We start from the raw sequence: 12,818 nt of genomic DNA, 5'->3' as shown, positions 1-12,818 counted from the left end.
TCTGCTCTGTATTTTCTCTGAACAAGAGGAGTGACCAACAGGCATAGTTCAAATGACTGTACGCAATTGGATAGTCCTTCAACCAATCAGACAACTGATCGTAGATCACGTAGGTGACTTAGAAGCGACAGCGGCATCAATGGGTTGCTGCTGTGGTGGCCGTTATTTTGAATGTAAACAAGAAGATGCTTGGTCGCTTCCCTATCGTCATCGTGTTAAACCTGCCAATAGCGCGCCAGGTAGATAAGCCAGTTTGGGATTGGTTCTTGCAAAATTGTGAACTCAAGCAGAAGAATTAAACGTGCAGGTTTCCAGAACGAGCTTCCAGGCAAAATCAAATCGCCAGCAGAGTGGGCGGGGTTTACCCGGTCTACATTAAACTGTAATCTTTGGACAGTATTCACTCTTTCAGGCAGCATATCTGTGTTTTGCAGGAGCAGGTCCTGCTGTGTAGTCTCCCTTCCCTTTCAAAGACATCCTCCTACACATTTTGTGTTTCTCTGTCAGAGTGAAGCCACTTAAAAAACCACAAACACATTGCCGCCCTGCATTACAATATGTGTCACTGACTCATTCCATCTCCAGTTACGCTAATATTGCTTTGTCTTGGTTAGTGTATTTTAATATCCTCCATTCAAAAGGAGCTTAGTGGCCTAACAACCTTTCCATTCTCAGTATTGAAGAATTGGACCGATAGTGTTTGTCTCCACAACAATACTATAGCAGTAATGTGACATTTGATCTGTTGTTTACTAGCAATTATTCTTACACTGTTTTTGTGCTGATATTTGACTCTTTTCATTAACTGACAAACTGTATTGTATTGCTACTAATCTTATGTAATTCATTGTCATGTTTTGAAAAGTAGGTCATCTGCTCCAGTTCACCATTATCCGTTATCCATCTGACACAGTACATCTGGTGGCAGTTCTACAAACACACGTTTGTTCATTATAGTCCCATTTTAAGGCCCATAGTTATGTCTTACATCTAATTGGTGCTACTAGTATCAATTATTGATAAAGTAAATTATATTTACTTGTTTGCTTCTTTTTGATCCATGCTTTTATTTTCCAAACAATCACATGCTTCCCGTTTGATTGGCTGTAATGACCCCTCATACAATTGGAGGTTCTATTGACTAGGGGTTGGTTGTCTCCTCAGGTCTCCTCCACCCCGAACAACAAGACGTCGGACTCCTCCACCCCTGCCGCCAAGGCCAGAGTGAGTCCCTACCATCTACACCCTCCCGCCTTCTCTTTACTCTCCGCACATACAGCCATCCTAATCCCCCCAGGACACACCACACCCTTCTGTTAACACTAAACTAGCACTAAGTAAATATCAGTCCACACTCATTTCTATAAACTATTATTACCAAACAACAGTTTTCTTAAAGGGAGACCAAAAGAACTTGTCTAAACCAGATGTGTGTGGATATTTATTATAATAAATACTATTAATAACAAGGGGTCGCTGTGGCCACAAGTAGTTATCAAAGAATACTGGCATTTTTAACTTTTCATACATCTTCAAAGATTCCCTAGAGTCCCTTTTATTGCATCAACGTTGTGTGACCTGACCGAGATGTACGCTGTAAAAGTTAAAAAACTGAAGTGAACTTTGTGAGATCGACCCCCAAAGGGCTGAGGGGGCGAGTGAACGACAATGTTCACTCCAGAGGTGGATATTATGCAAGAAAATACATCCATTATTAGTTAGTTGGCAGTAATGTACAACCGGTAATAAGAGAAGATGAATAAATTGAATAAATATCTTTTGGCTTTTCATAAGAAAACCTGATTAAAAGCTTGATATTTTACTGAAACATGTTTACTGAAACAATTATGAAACATAATTACAAACTTTCTAAATCAGAAACTCATGCAGCTGATTACCAGATATGCAGGTATTTCTGATGATTTAAATAAAACTTTAATAATAATAATGCATTTTATAAATAATATTTGTATAGCAGCTTTTATACAAGAAATCCAGCACAAAGTGCTTCACAATAAGGAAATTACATGACAACTGTGTGAACAAACAGGGATAGAATGAACATAATTAATGGAAAATAAAACCCACTTGATCTAGAAGTGCTAACCCTACAACTGGCGGTCCATCCGAATAGTTTGGGCTGAAAGTGAACCATGGCAGGTGTTATTCACCCGCTCCTGCCCCGCCTACTATCACTCTGCCACTACAAGTGTCCTCCTTGCGGCTTATGCTGGTATATCAAGGGCTCGAGGGGAAGTGGAGCTACTAATGAAACGCAGCAGTAGACAAGGTGGTCTTTGGGACTGTATTGGCTGGAAGCGCACTGTCCCAAGTCAATATCTGTCTAGGAAATCGCCTAGTCTTAATTTGCATTGCTATTTGTACTCGTCAGTGTAGTCAGAGGTGTAGAGGGTTAACAGAAATGGTGAAAGGACCCTGTGGTGTCCTCGCCACAGTGTGAGACAAACTGTGTTAAATGTGTTCCTATCTTCTCCTTGGCTTGACCACCAATGAACAACCCCAACCCATTTTGAGTGCAACTAAAGGCTACTGTACAACACACAAATGGCCTCTTTTTTTCATTTATCATTTTTGTTCATGCTCTTGCACGTTTCGCTGCCAATCCCCACAATTAAGTCTTGATTGGTGTCATGCATCTTGAAAAGTTTGGCTCGGTGGCTTGTTGGTCTGTGCCTCCATGTAGCACTTTTCCCTCCAAAACACACCAATGACAAAGGAAGTTAGCACATTGTGAAGACAAGTAGAAATATGACAGGGGGTGACCATATTTTGATTTCCAAAAAAGAGGACACTCGGCCCGGCCTAAAAACACAAATTCAGACAGGCTTCTCAGAGGTTAAACATGCTTGATTATGCCTCATTGGTACAAAAATAACTTATGTAATAAAATGAAATATGTAACAACCTGTGACAAAACAACAGCTCTTTTCAAATAAATAAATATGAAATAATGTTCTAAATATGACCTATTCTGTGTCAGCTTCAAAATCCAGCTTCAACTAAATGTCTCTTAAAACCTTTTCAATGTAATAAGATAAGGTTTTTTGGTGTCCATGTGAGCTTTGAGATCTCCAGCACCTTTATTAGACACTGAAACATATGTGCTAGCTTTGCATACGGTGCACTCCGCCTCCCACTTGTCCTGACTGGGATGGTACGTGGAACGTTTTTTTTTGCAGTTCAACTATGAAGCTGCACTTACGCTTTGGCATTTTGAGTGCAATGCTGCATCGCTGTCTGATCTGCTCCCTGTCTGATCTGCTCCCTGTCTGATCTGCTCCCTGTCTGATCCTTCTCCTTGTCCTGATTCTGCTCCCTGTCTGATCTGCTCCTGTCTATCCTCTGTCTGAGTCTCCTCCCTGTCTGATCTGCTCCCTGTCTGATCTGCTCCCTGTCTGATCTGCTCCCTGTATGTGCGCGTTGGAGAGCCGCCCACAAGGCAGCCCCCCAGGAATTATGTCACGCAACAAAGTACCGTAGTATTGTGTGCAAAGCGCCAGTAAATTTATGCACACGCTTATGGTCCCATAAAATACAGTGAAAACTGGATATTTTCATGAAGGGTGCACATAGGCACAAAAGGCATCTAGAGATGATCTCACCAGTGAAATAGTGTCTAGTCTTGTGACACGCCATGTTAAATGTTTGCCTTTGCCCTGGTTTACATTCACTTAGTATTGTTTTCTTCACTTGTTGTAATAATGGGAAACATTTTCAGCATCCTGTTGTGTCCCTTGTTTTACATTAGCAACATTCCTCACTGCAACTGAGGAGACTTGATGAATCACAATCACACAGCTACTACAGGTGTATTGGAATAGAGAGATGAAAACTTTGATTTGAGGCTAGTGCTCTGTGTGCGTGCGTGTGTGCATGTGCTAACTGCTCAGTGAGTCATCCTTTGCTGGTGCCACCTGCGTCATACAGCCATTTCCATCCTGGACAAAGAGAATAACACAGAGTAAGAAAGAATTGAGCAAGGCGTCTGCAGTCTGCTGCAGGGCTTTTAAAAAAAAAATACAACCACAGAGGCCAAAACTGATATCACAACACAGGGGAAAGGAGTTATATTTTTTAAGAAATGATGGATATTTTTACTAAGAAATAAAATAGCCATTATTATTGATTAATAAATAAAATAGCCTTTTAGGGAAGGAGAATATAGAGGATATAATCATCCACATCCACGTCCCTGGTAGGTATTAGCTCCAAAGCTACATGCAGACTTTTCATTGTGCATTATGTTGAGTGGCAGTAAGCAACTAGCATCGTCTTAAAGGTGAGGTTAAGGATGGTGCATGTTAAGGATGATTGTGGGGTGTCATAGAGTTGCTACTCTTTATTTGACTTTTGCAGTGTTTCATGTGTCCTAAAACTTCTTTTGTTGGGACTGAATCCAATCCAGTGGTATACCTGAACCAAAATCCGGGTCGGAACATTGAAGCCAATGCGGATATGCCTAAAACCGGCATTTACAGCCGGGGGCGACCTCACTAGTTGCAAAAAGAAGCTTTTTTAAGTCGTTAGCTTTTAACTTGCAGTAAGGGAAAGTTTGCCGTTTTTTCAACTGCCTGTGTACTGCTGTGCATGCCGATGAACGGCGCCAGTACCTGGAAGGTCCCAGTTTACCCGTCATTTACTCCGCTCTATGACTTGCCTCAGCTTGTTGAAAATCTGCAAGTTTCCCAATTAAGCATTTAGCTTAGCACGGTGCAGTGTCATTGAAACTGTAAACCGCACTGGCTCGGCCGCGTCATCCTCCCCAGCTCCGCCCTCTTGTTCAAATATGGTCACTTTTGGCTCCAAAATACTAAAATAACAACGGACACAACGCAAATTTCTAAATTCAACAAGATAGTCCACAAATTGGTGACGTCACTGCTGCTACGTCCATTATTTTAGATATTTTATATTTTGTTTATGAGCTGGACACACCAAATTCAAAATGTCTTACGACCTTTGCTTTCTCAGAGTAGCGTGCAGGAGGCAGGACCAAATTAGGAACAGATACGTAGCCTTGGTATAATCTTACACCAAGGTTACGTATCTGTTTGTAATTTGGTCATAAACGACCGAGTCTCTTTCCGTTCCTTGAATTTGTCTGATGTTTTAGCGTCAGCCCGTACCAACAGAAGTTGTCTCGTTGTCTCTCCAGTTAGAGTGTTTTTGGAAATCACCATTCTTCTTTACACTCGGATGTGTTTTCTTCCCGTTTCATGCCAGCTGAATGATGGGAAACATCATCAACGCGCCCACTAGCTTGCAGTGAATTCTCCGCACAATGAGCTGCTCTATTCACACATGGCCTCAGTCAGACAGTACACAAAACTTGTACCAGAGAGCTGGCATGGTGAAGTGTGTCATACAGCTTCTCCGGCTAATGTCTGGATAACATTTTTTTTTTGTTATCAAATTTATGTCTGGATAACTTCAGGGTTGCAATGCACGTGTGAAACGGTTTTGGGTAAAGTTGTTGTAATACGGGGTTGCCTTTGAAACTTTTTTGCTCATGTATTTATGTTGTGTTGTGTTTTTCCTTTTCCTCAGTTTTCCTGGCTCTTTTTTGTTGTTGTTATGATACAACCCTTGCTGCAAAATGAATTACCCTGCTTGTGGACAATGTTGAAAGTCAAAATATCAGAGACATGGCATTCAGCACATGCTACACGAGTCCCTTTGGTCATCACTTCATTTTTAAGTTGGCCAATGGGTCAAACCCTCTAAATCTTAGAGTAGTGCTTTAGGAAAATCCTGAACAACCCAACCATGCAACATGAGTGCTTCAGTCATTGTTCTTAGAAATGTGGGATTGGCTGCAAGGCGGAACAACAGGCTTACAGGTTTTATGTAGAATAGTCCACTGCCTGAAAGGAAACTCTTCTGTCTCACACGTCTGTATTAGTCGCTTGCAGTTGCTTCTCACAGCATGTGTTAACACAAAATCCCTGTCCTGTGTATAATTCTGCTGCATGTGCTCTTTCTCCCTTTCCTCCGTTTGATCAGTTTTCATTAATTGCTGCTTATGGAAGCGCTCTGTTGTTATTCAGTCAGTATCACTTGATACTCACATTAATTAATTCACAAAACTTTCCTTTAAGAATCTGTCCGGTGAGCTGCACCCTCTGTTTTGAACCACAATGATTTTTTGCATAACATCCCAAAACCATTTTTACAGTGCCATGTGCTGATAAAGCCATCACATAATGCAAATAATCACTGAACTCATGTGTAGGAGGAATTATTTGATTTGAATGACAGAACCTCTTCCATACATACAGAGCAGGGCTACTCTGTTTCCTGTTAACTCAAGCTGCCAGCTGATCTGCTCTTCTCTGCTGCTCTTTTCTGTCTGCCTATCATACCCTTCTTTCTTTCTTTCTTTCTTTTTCGTTTCCCTTCTACCTCCTCACTTTCCTGCTTGTCTGTGTGTCTGCTTGCCTGTCTTTAGGTTCAGATAGTGCACAAAAAGCTGGACTTCAGCCATATCACGTCTCGCTGTGGCTCCAAGGACAATATCAAACATGTCCCTGGAGGTGGCAAAGTAAGTACTGCTGGAGCTGGAGGGAGACTCTGGTCTGGGTGGATGCATATTAGATGTATGCTAATTTAGCCTCATTCGGCCCGTCTTGCTCAAAATTGTGATTATTTGAATATATCCTATTTATCCCAAATAAACAAACAGAGCTGATCAGGAATTCCTGTAAAGTCGGTTCAACATGGCTTGGTGTATATGACTCTTACATTATCTCTTACACCTGATTGGGTCGTATTTACCCAGAAACATAAAAGTAAAAAAGAATGAATGCACTGTAATCAGTGCAGTTATGTCTCAGTGAATTATGTTTGAGTGATTGATTTCACTCAAAGTGAACTGACCACCCCTCCAGATGTTGTTCCCATCTGCTCCAAACACCTGCTGCACTATCATATACGTACCAGTTGTGGGCTGCCCTCACCATCACAATCACCACTTTGCTGTCTCAGATCAATTAAAAGAAGTGCAGAAGGTGTACTGGAGATGGCTCATGTCCAAATAGTAACATCAAATAAAGCTATAGGCTGGACCGTTCACACATATTACAATATTAGCAATCATTTAGTTTCGATATTTAAGAAACCTGGAATCTCATATACCAAATCCATAGGATTCATTTCTTTAGGGAACCTGAAATACACCCTCTGGGTCCTTACACCGATTTAGTAGTCACTGTTAAGTTCAGACAGTTAAAATGCGGATTGCAGAAAAATTATTAAAACATTCTTCTTTAAATCTAATCTGATCATGTAATTATGTTTTGTTATTCTAAAATATAAATTCCCCATGATTGGTCCCACCAATACCTCTCATCCCTTTGCATAAACATTTAATTTTTACTTTGTCTTGTTGATTCTTTCCCATTTTCCAATTACAGTTGGTTCTCTACACATTTTTATTTTACATGTAAATGTAAAACACATGTACAACACATGTTTAAGTAAAAGTAATTATTAGGAGAGTACTAACATAGGTTAACATACACACAAGTGCTATATTTTTGCTTCTTACTGTGTGTGGAACATTGTTCTTTTGTAAGGCATGTTCCACATAAAGTAAGCAAATACAAACCAATACAATCCAATTAGGTACTGTATTAATACCACAGTACAAGGGCACTATAACAATGTCATGGGTTTGTACTGCAGCAGGCTTAATTGCACCAATATTCCAACTCTTTGTCTTTACTGAAGTCACTGGTGTGTTTCCTCAGTCTAAAAGGACATCATGAATTATTAAAATTAGCCGTTAAGAATTGAAATATTTGTGTGCGTGTCAAGCAGCCTCTAATGAGAGAGAGCTCTAATGCCTACCAGGCAATCAGAACTAATCATGTTTTTATTTTTTTTATTTTAACAGCACTGAGGGTCACAGTCTGCTGACTGTTTGTCCTCTTGTCTGTCATCAAATATGTACATAGGATTGATTTTATGAAACACTGTGACCAGGTTGCAGGTCACCTTAAAATTGATCAGTGCCAGCTGCCGTCAGACTACTAGTGTAGTCTGTAGTGATAGTGTAGTGTAGTGATAATGAACACACACTCTTATGATGTGACAATGTTCTAATAACTGCCTTTTAATATCCTCCAATTATAGCCTGTCCTAGATTTAAATGCAGAAATGGAACATTTACCAGCCTAACAAAACAAAAGGCACCTTAATAACAACAACACAGGTCAAAGTAGGGAGTGAAGCATGGTTAGGTAGTCCAGCAGTGGCTGTGTTGTATCTATTCTCCGACCTACACCACTGTATTGTATTGTGTTGTACAGAAAGTCATCCTCTCCCAATCATCCAACCAGGTGCATGATCATGGATGACAGTGGTTTTGTAAACTGGATATGAAGTGGGCTGCATTGTACTGGATGTGGCGTCTTTATGAGTTAGTATAAAGAGGCTACATTATGATCTCACCTCTTCTCCAGGTTCAGATCCTGCATAAGAAGGTTGATCTGAGCAAGGTGACGTCCAAATGTGGCTCAAAGGACAACATCAAATATAAGCCAGGTGGGACTAATACTTGTTTGTTTTATAACTAGCCCTCTGAACTATTTTATTCTGTGCTAGTCTCATACTTGCTTTCTTCTTTTTTCACCTCAGGTGGAGGGGATGTGAAGATTGAGACCCATAAGCAAAACATTAAGGCTAAGTCTAAGATTGGATCCATGGACAACGTGGGGCCAGGCAACGACCAGACCAACGGACACAAGGTCAAACTTCAACACAGTCACAGTTAACTTCTCTAGTTCTGCTGACTCACTGGGCTTTTACTGGCAGACGCCACAAGATGGTGTGGTTACATGAAAAAACGTAGTGTTCATTGTGTGTGTGCATGTGCGTGTGCGTGTGTGTCTATATTTAGCTACAGGAGGAGAAAACAGAGAAAACATCTTCACCCCCAAGTGGCGCTCCGACAACTGGATCAGCAGGTGTTGCTAAGGCAACAGCACCAGGAGGTGTTGCCAAGGAGAATGGGGTGAAGGAGCCCAAACCTACTCCTTTCGGCGGAGACGGACTGAGGGAGCATAGCATAGACAAACGCATCACTGAGACAAGTGGGTATAAACACACACAGTATCAGCACTATCAGCAAAAAGACACTACACTCCAAACTCTTCAGAGACCGAGTATTTCTGCTACAGCCCCTTATACACCGCTTCAGAATAATCCAAAGCTTGACAGACCTGGCAAGCCTAGTTCCGTTTTGCTCAGATATGATTGGATAATCCAAAAGCTGTTCAGGGGTTTAGCAAACGGTCATTTACAGTACAGAGACAATTGACCATATAAAGATATTGCCTGTGCATGCCTGTTTGTGTACACCTGCTCTCTGCTACGTGTCTGATGGAGTGGGGGGGTTAAAAATAGCAGACACGTTGCTGCTAAATGAAATTGTGAAGAGACCTACAAACTAAGGAGAAGAAATTCATCTCTGGCACTGCAGCTGGCCTCCAGACTCCCTGAGTCAGAAGCACACAGACTCCGTCTAATTGATGGATGGCTGTAGTGCTAATACAATAAAAAACAGGAATGTTTTTATAATTTGGCCAATAATTCATATGAGCCTGCCCCCAACAGTAACAGTCTGTTAGCTGGTAAAATCGAAGACCATCTGCTTGGTAAAATGAAATCTCTGGAAATCTTTCTTTTTCTCTAACACTTTCCTCTCCTTTTCTCAACCTCTTTTTTTTTGGTTTGCTCTCTTGCTCAGTTCATTTCATTTTGGTGGGTGGCAGTAGCTCAGTCCATAGGGAGTTGGGAACCGGAGGGTCACTGGTTCAAATCCCCGTATGGACCCAAAAAGTTGGGAGCGTGGATTGGTGGCTGGAGAGATGCCAGTTCACCTCCTGGGCACTACTAGGTGCCCTTGAGCAAGGCACCGTACCCCCCCCCCGACCGCTCAGGGCGCTGGTTCAGCTGGCAGCCCACTCACTCTGACATCTCTCCATTAGTGCATGTATAGGTCCTGTCCTGAGCATGTGTGTGTATTTCAGGCCTGTGTGTGAGTACTAACAAAAAGTGTGTACACAGAGTGTAGTGCAGTAATTTCCCCATTGGGGACTAATAAACAAATTATCTTATCTTAAACCACTTTCTTCCCCTCAACAGATTGAGTCCCAGTGACCTGTAGATTTTGGTGGGACACGCATGGCGCTCGCCGACCTGCCAATCAAACGAACAACCAACCTACCACGGCGCAGTCACTTCCCTTTGGCCCCGCCCTTCATCTCGCCCACCGCAGCACCGAACCGACCGATCGCCTCTCAGTGTTTCTCTGGGGTCTGCCTGCCAGCTTCCTGCTACCAACCCTGACCTTTAACCTCTCAACGGTTAAATCTTTGGCCCTGCCTACCACAGAGAAGAGCACCTGCTGTTTGTCTGTGTTTCTGTGTGCGGCGTTCCACCAGCTTCTCGACTGATAAAATTCCCTTGTAAACACTAATTAGAGGACTTTAACCTCAAATCCCAAATTTAACTATACCAACGCAATAAACCCTCTATTGTAGTCAATGCTGTATGGAAGTATACTGAGCATAGCCAGTTTTAAAATATTTTACACATATAAGCCTAATTACTGTTTTAACACGTGTTCTTATAGTGCAAACACCCTGCCTCAGAATTTAGTCTAATCTGTGGTCCCTCCTACAGGCCTTCACAATTCAAAACCACTTTGATCTTTGAATCTTGCTAGCAAATCTATAATATCTATTTTCCCCACCTTCATTCCCAGTCCTTGTCCACCTAGCCCCAGACCACACAAACCAGCTGAGGGCCTGCTACCAGTCAGCAGCAGGGCAAAGTCTGCTTTAAATCAACATGTTCCAACCTCTAAGCCAGCCGGCGATTATTTCCGTATCTACAACAGTGCACGTTGTCACGTTATAGGTACTTCTACAGCTCACTCATCAAACATTATCATTACATCTCTCAGTATCATTGCACCAGTTTGTCCCACCCAAATGTATTACAATAATGCTTCTTTATCTCTGGACTATTGATATCAGGATGCTCACCATTAGCAGTGATCGGTGCAGAGGACAGGGGCTTATGAACAGGAGAGAGGACGCATTTGGAGACGTTTGGAAATAGATCTAAAGATAATGTTCAGAGTCGGTGCAGAAAGTCAGTGCTGACGCGTTTAGGATGTCAGACAATTCCTGTGTAATGTTTCAAGTAAAGATGCATTCATCAACAGCACAGTAAAGAAATGCTAAAGGCTACAACAAAGCAGATGACTTTTACCACAAATAGAAACATCATTTAATGATGGGATTAGTGCGTGATAGTAAGGTAGGCGTAAAGTGATGGGGGAGCTCTGGGGCTTCTCTGGTTAGCCTTGCCATAAAGGATTTGGCACTGAAGGTATTTGATCGTGATCCAAATAAGTTAAGATCACAGTATTTAACCTTGAAGAGCTAAAGGAGTGATCTTCAAGAGAAGTATTTTTTAACCCTTTATGATAAGTTAAGTTAAACTTTTAGCTGCTGCACCTTTTAGGCGTTAATGCACAGTATACTGTATGTAGCACTTCTCTGATTGTGGACAGTGTGAACAACCATGTCACAGGCTGCTGGGTAAAGACCTGGTTACGCCAGCACAGATTTTATGGCAGAAAACAAATAATTACCATTGTTTTGGGAGGATAAGTGATCTTGCTCATGTGGTGAAAGTGAAACAGGGCAAAAATATTCACATCAAGTTCAATTTAACTTGACACTCTAATTTGCTGGGGTGGAGTATATGATAGTGATGTCCAAATGAAGCTACGTTAACCTGTAGTTGCACTAGATGGTGCTCTTGGTTTAAAGAAAAAGGCTCAAGGAATGGCATTTCCATGTGCTTCAACCTTTTGTTGAACAGAGAGCCCCATCTAGTGGGCTCAGAAAGTAAAGAAAATATTTCATGAAGCTGGGTATCACTAGTTAACGGCACAGTAAGAGTAGATGGGGGAAACAAATCTGTTGTGACTGACTAGGCAAGGATGTTCCCTGCTTGCCAGAGTCTTACTGTTAGCTCACCAGCTACATTTGTTTGACAACTTGCCCTGTTGTTAGTCCCCTACGTCACCAAGCTGCTAAAACCACATCATTTGGGAAGACAAATTAATTTCACCATGTTATGTTTGGTGTGATCGGGTTCATTAACACAATATTCTTTCATTTGGATTTACATTAGCTTCCACAAAGTTGTCGCTAGTCTTCCTACTACACAATATGAATATTTTTAATACATCAGCGGATACACAGGTCTCTAGAGTATATACTTCCCACCTCTGGGGATATTAAGTGTGATAGCACTAAGCTGAACCTGTAACACTTTGGTCACGGTCGTAGCACAAGTCACACAAACTACTGTGGATGTTTCAGGACTGGAGCCCTGTTCACTTTTATTGGATGAAAAAAGCACCTTCAGAAAAAGACCGTTCCAGTGTAATGCTTACAAACCTTTAACTTTTAATAAGCTCACATACCCATACGTCCGACCCTTTGCACGGCATAAAGTTTGGGGGCAATAAACCCTTTCGACTATTTCTGCAGCACATGCAACCCCGTTCTCCTGCTCTGGAACTCCCAACTCTTAAGTTCCCTCACTGCTTGATCCCAAACCAAATCGTTCAGTCCTGAGCTGTGTCTAGCATTTACAGTTCACATGTGGCTATAAGAGACAGACAGACGGACTGTGCCTTCTTTCTCTCGCCCATGTGGTACGTCCTGGTCATGTTACAGAGCCGCACCCTCTTTTAAGTCCTCCCACTAGCC

The 12,818-nt window shown here is 41.8% G+C and overlaps 1 protein-coding gene across 7 annotated transcripts in view; it reads left to right on the top strand.

The window, feature by feature from the left end:
* Nucleotides 1-11,670, top strand: part of LOC116700276 (microtubule-associated protein 4) — an 89,356-nt gene extending 77,686 nt beyond the window's left edge. For 4 of the 7 annotated variants that reach the window (XM_032533323.1, XM_032533326.1, XM_032533320.1 and 1 more), the window contains 6 exons: nt 1,165-1,224; nt 6,470-6,562; nt 8,484-8,565; nt 8,659-8,768; nt 8,921-9,113; nt 10,168-11,670. In XM_032533323.1, coding sequence (XP_032389214.1) covers nt 1,165-1,224; nt 6,470-6,562; nt 8,484-8,565; nt 8,659-8,768; nt 8,921-9,113; nt 10,168-10,172 — 543 coding nt within the window. In that variant the 3' untranslated portion in view covers nt 10,173-11,670. The remainder of the gene's footprint in view (nt 1-1,164; nt 1,225-6,469; nt 6,563-8,483; nt 8,566-8,658; nt 8,769-8,920; nt 9,114-10,167) is intronic. The other 3 variants (XM_032533321.1, XM_032533325.1, XM_032533324.1) reach the window with 3 other exon arrangements.
* Nucleotides 11,671-12,818: the final 1,148 nt, after the last annotated feature.

Source organism: Etheostoma spectabile, chromosome 13, assembly GCF_008692095.1.
Source record: "Etheostoma spectabile isolate EspeVRDwgs_2016 chromosome 13, UIUC_Espe_1.0, whole genome shotgun sequence".
NCBI lineage: Eukaryota > Metazoa > Chordata > Actinopteri > Perciformes > Percidae > Etheostoma > Etheostoma spectabile.
The sequence above is the reverse complement of the archived record's forward strand: the minus strand, read 5'-3'. Positions and strand labels throughout refer to the sequence as shown.